Raw genomic sequence first — 14,185 nt, 5'->3', positions numbered from 1 at the left:
AAAGAAATCCAATTAAACGTAGAAAGACGAAGAACCATAAAATCCAGTGGATTAAAAGTCGGAGTGGAATTGCTTGAAAACCAAATACGACTTACTTTTATCACAATTCTTCCCTCTCCAGCCGTCCTCGCAGACGCAGTAATAATTTCCAGGAAGGTTTCGGCAACTTTTGGCATGAACACACGGACTGTCCTTGCACTCGTCGGCATCTACGAAAAAAAGTGGAAAAAGTAAGAGAAAAACTCTTTAAACACCGAGCTCACTTTGACAGACGACTGTGATTTTGTTTATGCTGTATATAAGACGTCTGGTTTATTGGCTAAACGGGCCTATAATTCCCCTTATGTCCGCACCGAATCGACAGTGACAACAAAACCGTTCGAAAAATAAACGCCGCCCCTTGGTTTTGTGGTGACAAGCAACGTGGGAAATTTGTGAGAACAATGGAGATTCGAACACATTCCGCCCGCGCTTTGCTACTCTCTGTATCACCAGAACGCGTCTTGAGAGGTATGGACGCTGTCAGAACGGGTTTGATTTGTCACCGAAAACGACAAAGACCAGCGCCGGCAACACTGTGTACTTGGGCCACTAGTTTTGATACCGTCAAGGCTTAGACATTTCGAAAGCTAAGGTACCGAATTATAGAATATTTAATGTATTACTGCATTACCGCTGTGTTACCAGAAGTAATTTCATGGTTACGTTGTTAAAATGTAACGTTAAACTCATCTAAATGCGGCTATAACCCACCCTGTCAGACGGTTAAAGATTATGCGACACACGGAGGTATAACAAATACACAAGCATTGATTTATAATACACATGACGTGTTGTACACAAAAAGCTGCCATAAAGCTCAGGCTATGACAATAAGTTGCTTGGTCATGTTCGAGTTTTGCAAATTGTCCAGACTGCTAATGTTTAATCAAAGCTAGACAGCCGGTATAATTTCGTAAAAGCTGTTTAGCTAACTACTTGAGCTAAGAATTATGATATGTCGATGTTTACTCATGTCAAAATAGCTATTGTTAGACGTCACAGGACTCCGGTGTTTCCTACAGCTTGGGTGACAGTCCACAAGACAAAGTAAACGCCATTGCGCCATCTTATCTCTACCATTTCGTTTCGTGGCGCCGCCACCGACAACAGCAGCTGCCATTTTTCACAGCTTGCAGTTTCAGATGGGATGCTGAATCATTTGCAACTTACAAAATAAAGACAAGGTTTTTTACGGCTCGATGGTCCCGGGTCCATCAGGAGGGGCGTAATCGCGTCTGACCCTGGTTTCTTGGCGGTACAAACAAAGACAAGGCAGATTAGCAAGCAGACAAAAACAGGCCAAGTGTGAAGCTGTCGAATGATCTCGACAACAACAAGACGAATGGCCTCCACTTGCTGGATCGATTTCTCGTCAAAGATAATAGCAGTTAAACTAGCCCGTGCTTTTCAAATCTCCATCTCTTCGAATCGTTCTTTATTGCTGGCCAAGCTGGTTGAATTACGTTAAGGTTTATGTATCAATTTAAGAAGAAAAGCAAGCTATTCGAGGGCATTAAATTTTTTCAGTGTGCGTTGATAACGTTACCAAATTAACTGTTTGTCAAGTAAATTCAACCTTTTTACAAATTAAAGAGTTATTGCACTTAGTATCAGTCCCCAGAATAGATTAAGCGAAAAATTCCGGGTTCAACCGCAAGATGGGTGGTATTGGTTACACCCGGGGACAAAAGAAGGTTGCATTCCAGGAGCGAAACCCCGAACTTTGAAATCAGAAGGTTTAGGCAAGTGAGACAAATTCTAGTGGCGAGCGTTTTGTTTCGAATTAATCTCTTTCGAGATGCCGATGGCCTCGGGTTCAAATCTCGCGTCGAGTAAACATTTCAGAGAATACGATATCCTAAACGTATCAAAACTCTCTTACGGTCCTGCGCATTTCAGAACCGGGTTGGAGTTCCAGGATTTTAGCTGAACCGCAACTATTCTTGTGCGACGTATATCGTGACAAAGTAGTGAACAACCTTATCAATAATACATCAGTGTGCTGTTTGTCTGCGCGCTGTTTCATCGTTGGCGCCCTGGCTTGGATCCAGTAAGCTTTGTAAGGGCAACGGAAGGGGCTTATTACGGGCTTAGGGGGGAATTATTCCCGATAAATGTAGTAAAAAGGGCGTCGGACCACCTTACACGTCCAAGTACCAGCGAGACTGTTAAATTATACATTTGTAACCGATACCTTATCTGGCTGTCTTGGCCCACAAATAGCCCGGCATTTTTAGAATGCTTTCACGTTTCTAAATGTATATTGAAATCCCTTTTTTGATAGAGGTACTGCAGGTCACGTAACCATGGTCTACATTGTTGCTTCAAACACATGCTCGTTCCTTTGGGTTCAATCTAGACAATCTAATCAATCTTTGCTGCGACACCCGAAGGGTGACCACGTTGAATAGGTGTTCGGGTGAAGGGTGACGACATTTGGGTGACGACAAATCCGATTAAGGGATTTGGGATTTTGAGATTTCACACGCTTCTTGGGTCCGAGGGAAACCAGCCAAGAATTTTTGACAGTGCAAGCAATGCCAACGTTGAAATGAGGCAAACCTGGGAACGTGGGTCTCGATGTTACCCCATTATAACTCAAACCACAAACCTGCAACAATCTTGCTGGTTTTGGAGTGGCATTAGAAGTCTTTCTGTGCGAAAGTGGACGATTCTGCAATCTTATCTTTGTTTAAATAAACCCTAAAGTTCAAGTTTAGACTAGTGCAGACGCAGAAGCGTATTCCCACGACTGAAACCACTTACTTTGCACCAACGGTGTCGCTTTATCTTTTGCAAGAAGGCCATTATTATACAACGAGTTCAACGTAATCTTACGCCGCTGTCGTGCTGTCAAGTGCAAACCAGCACGGCACGCCAAAGAGAACCCCAATTTGTGTACCATCTAGTTAGTACCCAAAATCGATTTAATCGGCACCGACGTGGGCTTAAAATGGCGATAGAAGAAAGGGTTCGAGTAACGAGCTAAGGCCAAGGGCTACGTCTGTTTCGGCTGAACGTGGATTACCATTATCACGAACGGGCTTGGATATTTTGCCAAAGATAAATGAACCAGAGACGAACGACTGCGTAAAGCAAATAAAAAGCTACTTGTTTTACCACCGGAGTCCGATTCACACGCAGCGTAGTATCTCGGTTGACGGCTGGAAAATTGAGAAAACAGCCCTAACTTTGATCGTTAAAAACACGTTTGCTTTTTCTTAGTTTCCGACAACACGTTCCTAGCTAAAAAGAAATTAGCTACAAATTACAATGTCGTATTGTTTGCGCAAAAAGTACAGTGATTAAATACACCAACCCCATCCTTTCATTTAAGCTTAGGGGCTAGTAGCTTGAGGGCGACAATCATCGCTAAAATGATACTTTCTTGCAAGCCGACAAGAAGCCATTCATTACATGGCTGCAAGATACAATTAACCAGAATTTTTTGGCAACGTTTTATTTCAAGCACTTACCTAACTGGCAAGTGGCGCCTTCCCAATGTGGCGGACACTCACAATAGAAGCCACCCGTCTGGTCGTAGCAAGTGCCACCGTTAGCACAAGGCATTGACTCACAGTCGTCGATATCTGAAAAAGGCAAAAAGTGTTCGGTTATGATGGAGCACAAAGTATAAGGATAAGCATTCTATCTCATTGATCACTGTTCATCCTGAAGGAATTTACAATGGCCTCTTGAAGGCGACAAAGCTAGCGTGACTAACACTATTCACTTTTAACGTGGGTAGATGGGCAGGGCAGGGAAATACTTTTGAGACTTTTATAAACCAGCAAAGTGGACACTTTGTGGCGACAACCAGGTAAATCCGGACAACTTGAAATTTTTAGCAAACTTCTGTAGATAACGCATGTTGTTATTATAACTGGTCGCTTAACGTAGTCGGTATCAAACGAGACGTTGCCGACAATGCTCATACGTTGAGCGTTGTTACACCCAGCCCAAACGAGGACCCCTGTTTCTGAGGGTACTTAAATGGTAGATTATCTGTCGGCTTTGAATGAAATCGATCGGGCAAGTGAACAGAATCAACTGCGTTGGCAACATGGACGCGAAACGAAGGCGAGAAATTAACGAATTTATTCAATGGCTCTCAAGTGCTTTGGTCGAGTGCTTCGAAGCAAAATGCGGTCAGACGTTCCCACGACTCTTAAAGAGAGGACAGATCAGTAGAGGAACTTTCTGCATCAAGACACTAATACACACACACACAATCGTCGACAGAGACGCACGGGCAACACTCTTCTTGCACAACAACAGCGAAATTCGCTAATCACATGCGAGTGACGTTCCGTCACGCACGACTGCGGCCGCTGATCCATGACAGCATTCCTGACGTCACTTGGGATCAATAGACAAAGCGTGACAAACTCTAACTAGAATTAACAGACAAAGACGCAGCCAACAGATACGGCCAATTTGATTGTTATAACAAGTGGTCACTGTGAAACCAACAGATAATTCCGACGGTATGAACGTTGCCTTCACCGAATGAGGTCTCGAAACCCAGGAAAAATGTCATAAAATAGCATGTGGCTGATTGGACAACTTAATATTCACGTGTCCCTGTCCTATATAAGTTCTTAGCGTAATTTGTTAACAGTTTACACGTTGATACGCTTAAACGGGAATGCGATGCTAAGCACCCCTCTAACTGTAACCCAAGCCTTTCACCCGGCTGTACGCTTTCATTTACAACCCGGACCTTCGAGTGGTCAGAGGTAACTGAATACGATTATGACAGTTGGGGTGTATGGAATTCCGGATTTTCCGTTTACCCAACTGATTACCCAATAATAAATCGGTTTATTCGCTGAATCTTGGAAGGAAACGTCGATTCAAAACAAACAAAACGAACCCACGCTCAAACAAATTCCCACGAATGAAAATTTGGGTTTGGCAATTTTAGTTATTTGTTCAACATAATGACGAAATAACTTAGTGCTATTGCTCAATAGCGGCTTAACTCGCCAGCAGTGGAACAGATGCTTACCGGCTAGAGCCGGTTTAAAGTATGTAAATAATTGTGTACATTTGGCACAAGCACGGAATTCGGTCTACTTCTTCGAAAAGGGAGATGTTTGCTTTTCGAATTAAACTGAACGTTTTGGAATTATCTTCTAAAGTTATTAAATTACTACCGGAAAAATGATGTTTTTACAACCAAGTAATCCCTGTTATTATAAGGCCTTCAAAGCATAGTGGAACTTTGTTGATAAGCAAGAACCTGGTAGTCTGGTGGGAGACAAAAACGCAAGGATGCAAGATCGTCACAATGGGAAACCGTCACCGCAAGACTTACACCACACAATTATGCATAAGCTTACGTAACAAAACTACATACAGTTCGTAAAATCAACCATTATCGCAGGACTGACACCGACCAAAATATGGTCCAGAATCCACCGTAATTAGCGGCCTAAGGCCTTACACTGGCGATTGGAAAGCACGACGACGTGGCTGTACGTCCAACAGATGGTCCTGGCAGATCTAAATCAAGATCGGAATCAAAATATGAAACCATGTTGCCGCAATCGTTGATGAGCGCACGCATCAGATTTGGAATTTGGATTTGGAAATCGAGCTAAAACCGAAACCATTGAATTTACAAAGACGGTGATTACATGACAATAGAACATTCTAGCACACATGTCGTGCGAACCGGTATGTCGTGCGAACCGGTATGTACCGCAGAAGAGCGCTTACGTTTCAAGACTTTAAGGCGAAATCCGGTGTAATAGTCCAATTTGTGCGCGGGCAATGGACAAGAATTTGAAAGAAATTAGCCAAGAAGAAAGAGCGATAAGCAAGCGATCTTCGCCAGCGATCATATAAGGCATTTATCTCTCGGCTTCTTTAATAATTAATAAGCTAAAAGCAGGGCGAACTGACAGTTATAAAGGTTTGCAGATGCAAAGGGTAAAATCAGCGGCTATTATCTTTTAGAATGACAGCTTTTCATGCTTATTCGATGAAATTTCAACCCACGTGAACCACGAGATGTTTCAACAACGCAACATTTCAAACCGCAAAAACTTAAACGGCATCTTACAGGCTACTGCAAGCCCGTCACGTATCACACGGGCCAATAAACTACAACAAAAACGGGGAAAATAAAATCTTACTTATTTGGCAATTCTGGCCGGTCCAACCAGCCTGGCAGTGGCAGCGATATCCTCCATGTTCGTTTTGGCAGACACCTCCATTTTCACACGGGTTGGAAATGCAGGCGTATTCCGCTGCAAACATATGCAAACGTTATGCCTTGACGTAAAAGGAACAACTCAAGTGAAATGACTATGTTTGTAAAAAAGAAAAAGCAGAAAATACAAAAAGTATTGCTTAGTGCCTGCTATGACAAATAGGCATTTTCCTTATATCATCTAAAATATTACGTTGATGGGCCTATACGCTTAAACGCCTATAGTAGTTCCGAGTTAGTAGCTAGCGGTAAAATGACTTAAAGCCTTCAGGTGACGTGAGCTTAGCTTACGATTAGGTCGTTTGTTTGTGTACATATTTGACATTAAGCCCACGACCGTTTGAAATGGGCGTGCGAAAATAGCAAGCTAGGCACATACACCAGCTATCTTGGTGCAAGTGACTGGACTTCGTATAAACATTCACACAATACTACTTAACATGACCCATAAATTTGCGGCCTAAGTAAGCGAGGCAAGTGGTGGGTCAATCTACCTAAGATTATGACCACTCCCTCCCAAATAAAATTCAGAAAAAGTCAAGAATATTCGGCATTTTCAGCCAATCAGATAAATCTTTACATATTCAACTCTAAGTCCTGTTTGGGATACAACGTGGCGCCCATGCATTGTTCGCGGTAGTATACATCTCGGTGATAAAAATACATCAAACGCTTCGTCTTGAAAATTGAGCGTATAACGACGGGCGGATAGCATGTAATTTGCTGTTGAAAACAAGTCGAAAAAGTTGAAAAAATGTCAGGTTTCAAAACGGTCATTATCAGTCGAACGTGTCATAAACCCATCGTGGCATTTGTAATGAAATGTTACCAGTTGAGCGACCAGATAATTGACTTTAAAACAAAACTTAAGCATTTGTCGGCGCGCAGTCTTCATTAGCCACCCTGTGATTTCAATTGGACCCGAAACGACTAATTACGAAAGCGTCACCAAAACAGTCCTAATCGTGCAGCTAAATTTTTATTTAAAAGAACAAAAAAATATAGCAGAGTTTTTTCACGATTTAGCAAGAATAAACAAGGTACCGATTTCGCAGTGAACTCCGCTAAAACCGTCCAGGCAGGAGCATTGAAACCGGTCCGGTTCGGGGTTGGTGCAAGTACCGCCGTTTCGGCAGGGCAGATGGGTTCCACAGTAGTTGAGATCTGGACAACGAAAATAATAATGTCAATGACTGTGCAGACTAGAACACACGCCGTACGCATTCAGACATCGAAAATAATAAAAAGAATTCATGGAAATCGCGAAATAAAAAACAATACTTACTCTTGTTACATAATAATCCGCCCCAGTTCGTATCGCACGTGCAGCCCCAAGGAGTTGTGCAGGTACCGTGATCGCAGCCCGGGTAGGGAACACATTCGTTGCACAGTTCCCCCTGCCAACCGTATTTGCACCTGAAAGAACAAAAACGTTTTCAACCGCATGGGAAACAGGTTTGTGAAGTATCACTCACTAAAGATAGGTCGGATTAAATGGAAATCGTAATAACTCTAACTTTCGAAATAATTACAGGTCTAGTGCAAATTATATGCAGTTTGTGAAGTTTTGTCCTATCACGTTATACTGAAGACGTCAAAACGGGAAACAATCGGACAAAAAGACCGGTTTCAAGGAACCGCAAAGACTGGCGATAACAGAATACTTAAAATGTCTCAAAAAAATTATGCCATTCGCAGAAGAGCAAAGTCAACCCACTAACCAACGCGCTCTTATTTCTCACAATTTGATAAATTTGTACACGTCATAAGCGAAAATTTCAGAAACTCAATGTCACAATAAACTTTTCGTTCAAACTTGAATATCTTTCCCGGAGATTAATGATCTTTCAAGACCTCAGAGACCTACCACATAATACTCGAAATAGGTGGCTGACTGCCTGGCCAAGCGTAAATGAGAACACAGCAATTGGCCAGCAAATCCCATACTAGCTCCACCCAAACAAAACCATCACCAGTTAATCACAATACAGGTATGCGTATGTCTTGACGCTTCGACTTAATAGAGCACTAGCCGCTCGGTTAACATGTGTTAAAGGTCGTGTTGTACTATGACCACACGTGGCTCACGAGTGTCATGGCGAGTCATACGGCCTTCGTTAATGCCCACTGTTCCGATTTTGATGTGCCGCGCACATTTACAAGTGATAGTTTTGGGCACTTTATCAATAGCGCATAAAGTAGTAACTTCGACCGTAACACATCATACTAACACTATAGCAACAAAGCAGTCTCCGGCAAGATGCAAAAACTGGTATATCGGCCGAGTGTCGGATACTTAAAATTGTCTGAGACTTGGAACAAAATCGGAAATTTTATACAAAACAGGTTTCAGGTTTGGGAGAATCAGAGACGGTTTTGCACGGGCCACTGGCGCACGCAAAGTTACCAGCACAGCAACTATAAATAATAACAATAAAATCAAGGTGGGTCAAAGAGAGCGAGTTACAGTGTTTGAGTGCTTCTCGACCCCTTCTTGACGCCTGAGTATTAATATCGGGCACACTACTACTTTACCAGTCAGCGTTAATGGAAACCAACAGCTACTTGAAAGTACACTACAGGAAAACGTGAAGTGATTTTCGCGGTTCCCTTAGGCAGCGTGCGCTCCCCCAAATAATCTAACAGATTTTTAAAACCATTGTAGCTACCTCAGAAACTTGCCGCTTAATATGTAGGAAATTGGCTGAAACTGGCGAACGCAGTTTTCGAAAGAATGTAAAATTGTAAGTGTAGCGTTTTTATCGGCAGGAAGCTAACGTAGAAACTGTTAAAAAACAAATAGTTTAGAGCCCGATCCTTGTGAGTTGATTATCAGGACTTAAGGCTATGTGCGTTGTATCGCGTGCCGAACACGCACGCCCGATTAATATCTGCGGTTATGTCGTTCCCACGGCTCATAGCAGCTTATCTGATCGAGGCGGTTTTAAGTCTTTAACTAGACTGAAAACTTCTTCAAAAATTCTTCCTCCACGTTTAGGACTTTCGGTGACTTTAACACAAAACTGTACGGCAAATGCCAACAAAACGCAAAGTATTTCGAATATTCCCATAAGGCGGTCATAACATTTCACTGAAACGACCCGACACATGTGGTGTCCACGTACAGTCCAAGAGCAAAAGCATTCATACTGCATAAATCACAACGCAAAGTCTCACTTGGAAGTTGGCAGACAGGTCATTTAGGAAAACTCATTTTTTTCCAAGTTCGTGCTGCGGTTGAAAAATGTCGGCGGTATTTCTACCATGCCGGGCATCATGTTTCCAGCTCATACCAAACATCATTCAACTTTAAGTACCTGTTGAAAGCGCGCTTTTTGACCCGTCGCTTAGGACGTCGTGTAATCTTATACAATAATGGTTTTGCTTACGCGGTTTTGCTTCCACGGCGTATGGGCACCGAAAAACAATACGCAAAAAAGGATTGCTCTACGTGTTGATAGCATTGACACTTGCCTGATAACAAACCGGAACTAGGTGGCGCATAAAAAATTTTCAACTAGCTCCAATAACAGCTTCTTAATATCTTCACAGTGCATTCGGTTTGCACCACTCATGGACAGGAAAACTTTCGCCGCCCAACAAAGCGACGTGATCTTATCAGATTAAAATAAACAAATCTAGGGGCGGTTGCGTAAACAAAACAACATCCCATGCTGCGTTTCTTCAAAGTCGGAATTTAAAAACTTGAAATCATACGTGCAGGGGGTTGGTGTGTTTTTCCAGTTAGGTTGCTCTTTTCCGACAAAATTAAGACAACAGACAAGCTGATCATGTCTTCATCAGCTAAATGTCTGCGGTTTTCCAGCGACTCGGTCTTAAAACGGCGCAGTCGGAGTCCGGTGGGGTGCCTGGGTCACGCTTCAATTAGTTTCCCACGCGCCCCCCCGACCCGCACATGATGAAGGAATGTGCGGCGCATGGAGCAAAGAGAATCAAAGAGAATAAGACGAGCGAGGAGTAAAGAGATAAAAGAAAATATTACACTTAAAACGATGGAAAGATTGCAGGGACAAACAGCTTAAAGTAAAAAAAACGCGCAACACGCACGACTAAAAGACATACGAGCAAAATGATCAATTGGTTCAATTTCTTTATCCGGGAAGGCCGCATAAGAATTGGAAATCAGATCAAAACATACTTTACGTTGATAGATAAGCCTCTACACAGACAAGACAACCCGGGATGGAGACTGCTGAACATCCATTGGTCAGTTTACATAACACTTTAAACACCTAAACAAAACCTCTGCGACTGACAGTGGGTTACCCGAAAAGGGTCAAAGCAACACACTTGACCCCACGTGACTGTAGCCACAGTCACTCGCTCCCCAAAACAGATGGGGTGGAATTAGATTTCCAAAGCGCGCGACAGCCCCAGGTATGTTCGGCTAGGTTATTTCTAAAACTTGCAATAACGTACCGTTAAAAAATGTGGACGGCTTTTGCGGGGGCGATAATAAACAAGTCAACAGATTGGGTATACGTTAAACAACAGAGCCTTAAAATGTAGCATATTTTTTATGTTATGTTAAAGCCGAAAAGAAATTTCTCGAAAATGAAAGCAAGCAGAAAAGTCTACGGCAAAGGTCGAACACCATATGGCAGAGATACGAGAGCGGCCGCAAAAGAGAGTAAAATCGCATTTTTCACGCAGGGCCGGTCAAAAAAACAAAAAAACAAAAAAACGATGATGCACAAAGACTAGCTATTAGTGTCACGCGGATTGGCAATAATAAAATTAAAGATCGAAATTTTAAATAAACAATGAGCACTACCAGCGGAGCCAATGGCGTTAATTTGTGACAGGTCGCTGTGATCGGTTTGCTATTGATTTCTACTCAATTCATTGCTATTGATCCTTCAAAACCCGCGCAAGCTGGGTATCACAAGGTAACCCAAGGGCAAAGCGAACTGAAGCCAACTCGATTTGTGGAGGCGGTGCAAGTCGAACGGGGGTGAAGAGATATTAGAACACAAAATGTATACAACGTTGCCGTGATGCATTTAAAAATAATTAAACATCCGTGAGTTACCTTTTAATTAATTAATTTTAATTAATTAATTTAATTTGCGAAGCTGCTTTAGACCTTTCTCAATAGCGTTAATTATGCGTGAACATTGGCAACCTTTGAGTCAAGTTGCTGTAAAATTTTAGGACTTTTAAATGGATAGGTTAATTATTTATCATTACAAATTTTATAGACAGTTTCTCGTGCTAAGGTTAGTGGAAACGTTTGCCACAAACGTTACTAGTAAAACGTTTCTATATATACGTAAATATCACAGATAGCAAGATTTACCATTAACAAATAGCACTTTGAGATAGACCCAAAAGGTCAGGCCTATTTTAGGCAAATTAAGATCAGACCCGCAGTCGATAAACGTCTTGATATAGTCGGATCTAAACTTAAACCGTAATTTTCGGAAGAAACATACCCAAGTCAATTCCTTTTACGTTATCAAAGAAAGACGATATACGAAACGTTGTCATTTCTGCAATGTTGGGTCGATTTTGAATCAAAACATTAAGGTCGGCCAGAAATCGACAAACCGGTGACAAAAACGCACACCTCAACGAAATACAACGCTCGAATCAAATCCGTCAAGGCAGCGGACCGGGCCCGAGACGGTATCGTCTTTCAAAATTGTCGGTCGCGGCCCGTTAGACAATCTTGCACGCTAGAATGTTGACGTAATCGTTTGGCGACGGCTGGAACCGCTGGCTAATTATCGCCAAACAACAATTATAGTATCGAGTGTGCAGGTCACAAAAACACCGAGCAAAAACCGTCTTTCTTCTACTGCTTGAATGCCTTGACAGGTTCAAGTTTTAACGATCAGTTGGCCTTTGAAGTACAACGATTAATTTTAACTTTTATCGCATTATGGCGGCCAATAAACGAAAAACATCTCGGTCAAGTTTGCGGAGAGTACAAAACCTTTCGTCTCAGGAATTACACTAGAATAGGCGGTAATCACCGAAGTTGAAAACGGTGTCTATTATTCACACAGCCTGTAATGTGCTGTCTCGACGCTAAGCATAAGCTACGTTGCCATGGCGATAATTACAGTGGAAACTCGTTGAATATTTTCAAGGCTAGCTCAGCTCCTTGTAAAGGACGATTAAAATCAGCATAGTCCAAGGGCAAAGAAAACGTCGCAAGTTTCCGCCATCGCCACAAGAAACAAATGTATAGCGAGATCAAAGGGGGAGGGTAAACCATGATAACAACATGACTACTATCCCGAACACTTTTACAAAACTTTTTTATTCTGAAGCGTGGTAGCGCATTTTCAGCCGGTTATTTTTACGAGGCTTTATTCAATAACCGATTGACTTTTCATGAAACATCGGTCTATTGTTCGTTTTCTGGTTGTTGGTCTAGCAAGTTAAGATACATCTGTAATACATAAACGGTACGTCTAAAACTCAAAGCACGTGAAAACAGTTCACACGATTTAGCTTGAGAAAGTGTCGGTTAGTTCCGTTAGTTTCATGAAATTCCTCTTAAACGTTATTAAAACCTTTTCTGATGTCGCCATGCCAAATGGCTCTCTAAAATTATATTAAACACTGTACACAATTACCTCTCACCTGCGCGCTACCGCAGAAATTATTCATAGCTGTTTTACAACCTTTTGCCTACGGCTAAAGGCCAATTTGGCCTTATTTTTTTCCTTGAAATTGCGTGTATAAACGAGCGGACGCTCTACAAAAATTTTTACGTTGATTACCATATCATGCAAATATAAGGCGGTTGCTCCAACACATTCTATTGTCACTCCTGTGGTTTACAGCAAGGATACGTCAGAAAAAATCTGGGGGTGAGGTGACAATGGCCGCTAGACCTTTACCGTCCAAAGAAGGCAGCGGGGTACCTTGCAATTGGGGTCGTGGGACAGAACTCGATCAAAATGCATTAAATATGCGCCACATAATTCATTTACTTGACAAAGAAACATACACGGTCGGTCCTGCACGTGTCTCACCTGCGTTGGGGCAAGGCGGGCGCGAGTCAATTAAAGGCAGGGCACCGACCCAAAGCCCAACAAAAGCGTGTTGATAGCGACCCACGCGCCAAATCCACTTTCTCACGGGAAAAAGCGACCAGAAGCGAAATCGCGGTTTTGGCCCCGTCAGAAGAAGAGCACCGTGGTGCGCCGAAGAGCGAGCAAGAGAAAGGAAGAAACAAAGAAAGAGAAAACTGAAAGAGGATCATCCGTTCCTCGCGCGAGCGATCGCGGCTAGCATACTATCTGTTTCACGGAATCTGCACGATTTACGGATGAGCCTAAATGCGGAGACATAACCGTACGAGTAATGTAAATATTACTAATCCGGATGAACTCATCGAAGAAGAGCTTAACTCACTTTTTATTTACGAAAGGGAACTTTAATCGTTCACAACGCTGGGATATGCAGTAAGTTCAAGTTACGTCAGAGGTGTTTTTCAAGACAAATGAGTAGCCTATTTCCAATGATAATTTATGTCATCCAGGTGTTACATTAAAAGTATCATGTCGAGCACAATGTCGACGTACCGTTTAACCAATGAACAATATCAACTCATTTGACGGTAAATAACGATCTTCACGCACGGCGATTAGTAAGTTCCTTCACATAAAGTCAAATGTGTCTTTAGCAACGTATTTATGTAACTATAACGTAACCATAACTTTGTCGCGTTCAAAAACCAGGTTTATTTTAAAATCAGATCGAAACTAAGTCGTCGTTTAATGTACCTTATTATACTAAGAGCATGCACAAAAGCTTAAAAACACAACTGTTCACAGAAAATACGTTTACACAGTGGCCAACGCTTGGCTACAAGTTGGTGGACATGGGAACAATTACCGTTTAAAGTTACAACAAACAGCCGCTATTGTAGGCGGATGTCGTACA

The 14,185-nt window shown here is 42.3% G+C and overlaps 1 protein-coding gene across 1 annotated transcript in view; it reads right to left on the bottom strand.

Annotated features, from left to right (window-relative positions):
* Positions 1-14,185, bottom strand: part of LOC143461804 (protein jagged-1b-like) — a 41,148-nt gene that overhangs the window by 14,979 nt on the left and 11,984 nt on the right. Inside the window, exons 6-10 of the mRNA XM_076959689.1 lie at positions 7,548-7,678; positions 7,307-7,426; positions 6,186-6,299; positions 3,519-3,632; positions 96-209 (exon numbers count right to left, since the gene is read on the bottom strand). Of these exons, the coding sequence (XP_076815804.1) occupies positions 96-209; positions 3,519-3,632; positions 6,186-6,299; positions 7,307-7,426; positions 7,548-7,678 (593 nt within the window). The remainder of the gene's footprint in view (positions 1-95; positions 210-3,518; positions 3,633-6,185; positions 6,300-7,306; positions 7,427-7,547; positions 7,679-14,185) is intronic.

Source organism: Clavelina lepadiformis, chromosome 6 (genome assembly GCF_947623445.1).
Source record: "Clavelina lepadiformis chromosome 6, kaClaLepa1.1, whole genome shotgun sequence".
NCBI lineage: Eukaryota > Metazoa > Chordata > Ascidiacea > Aplousobranchia > Clavelinidae > Clavelina > Clavelina lepadiformis.
The sequence above is the reverse complement of the archived record's forward strand: the minus strand, read 5'-3'. Positions and strand labels throughout refer to the sequence as shown.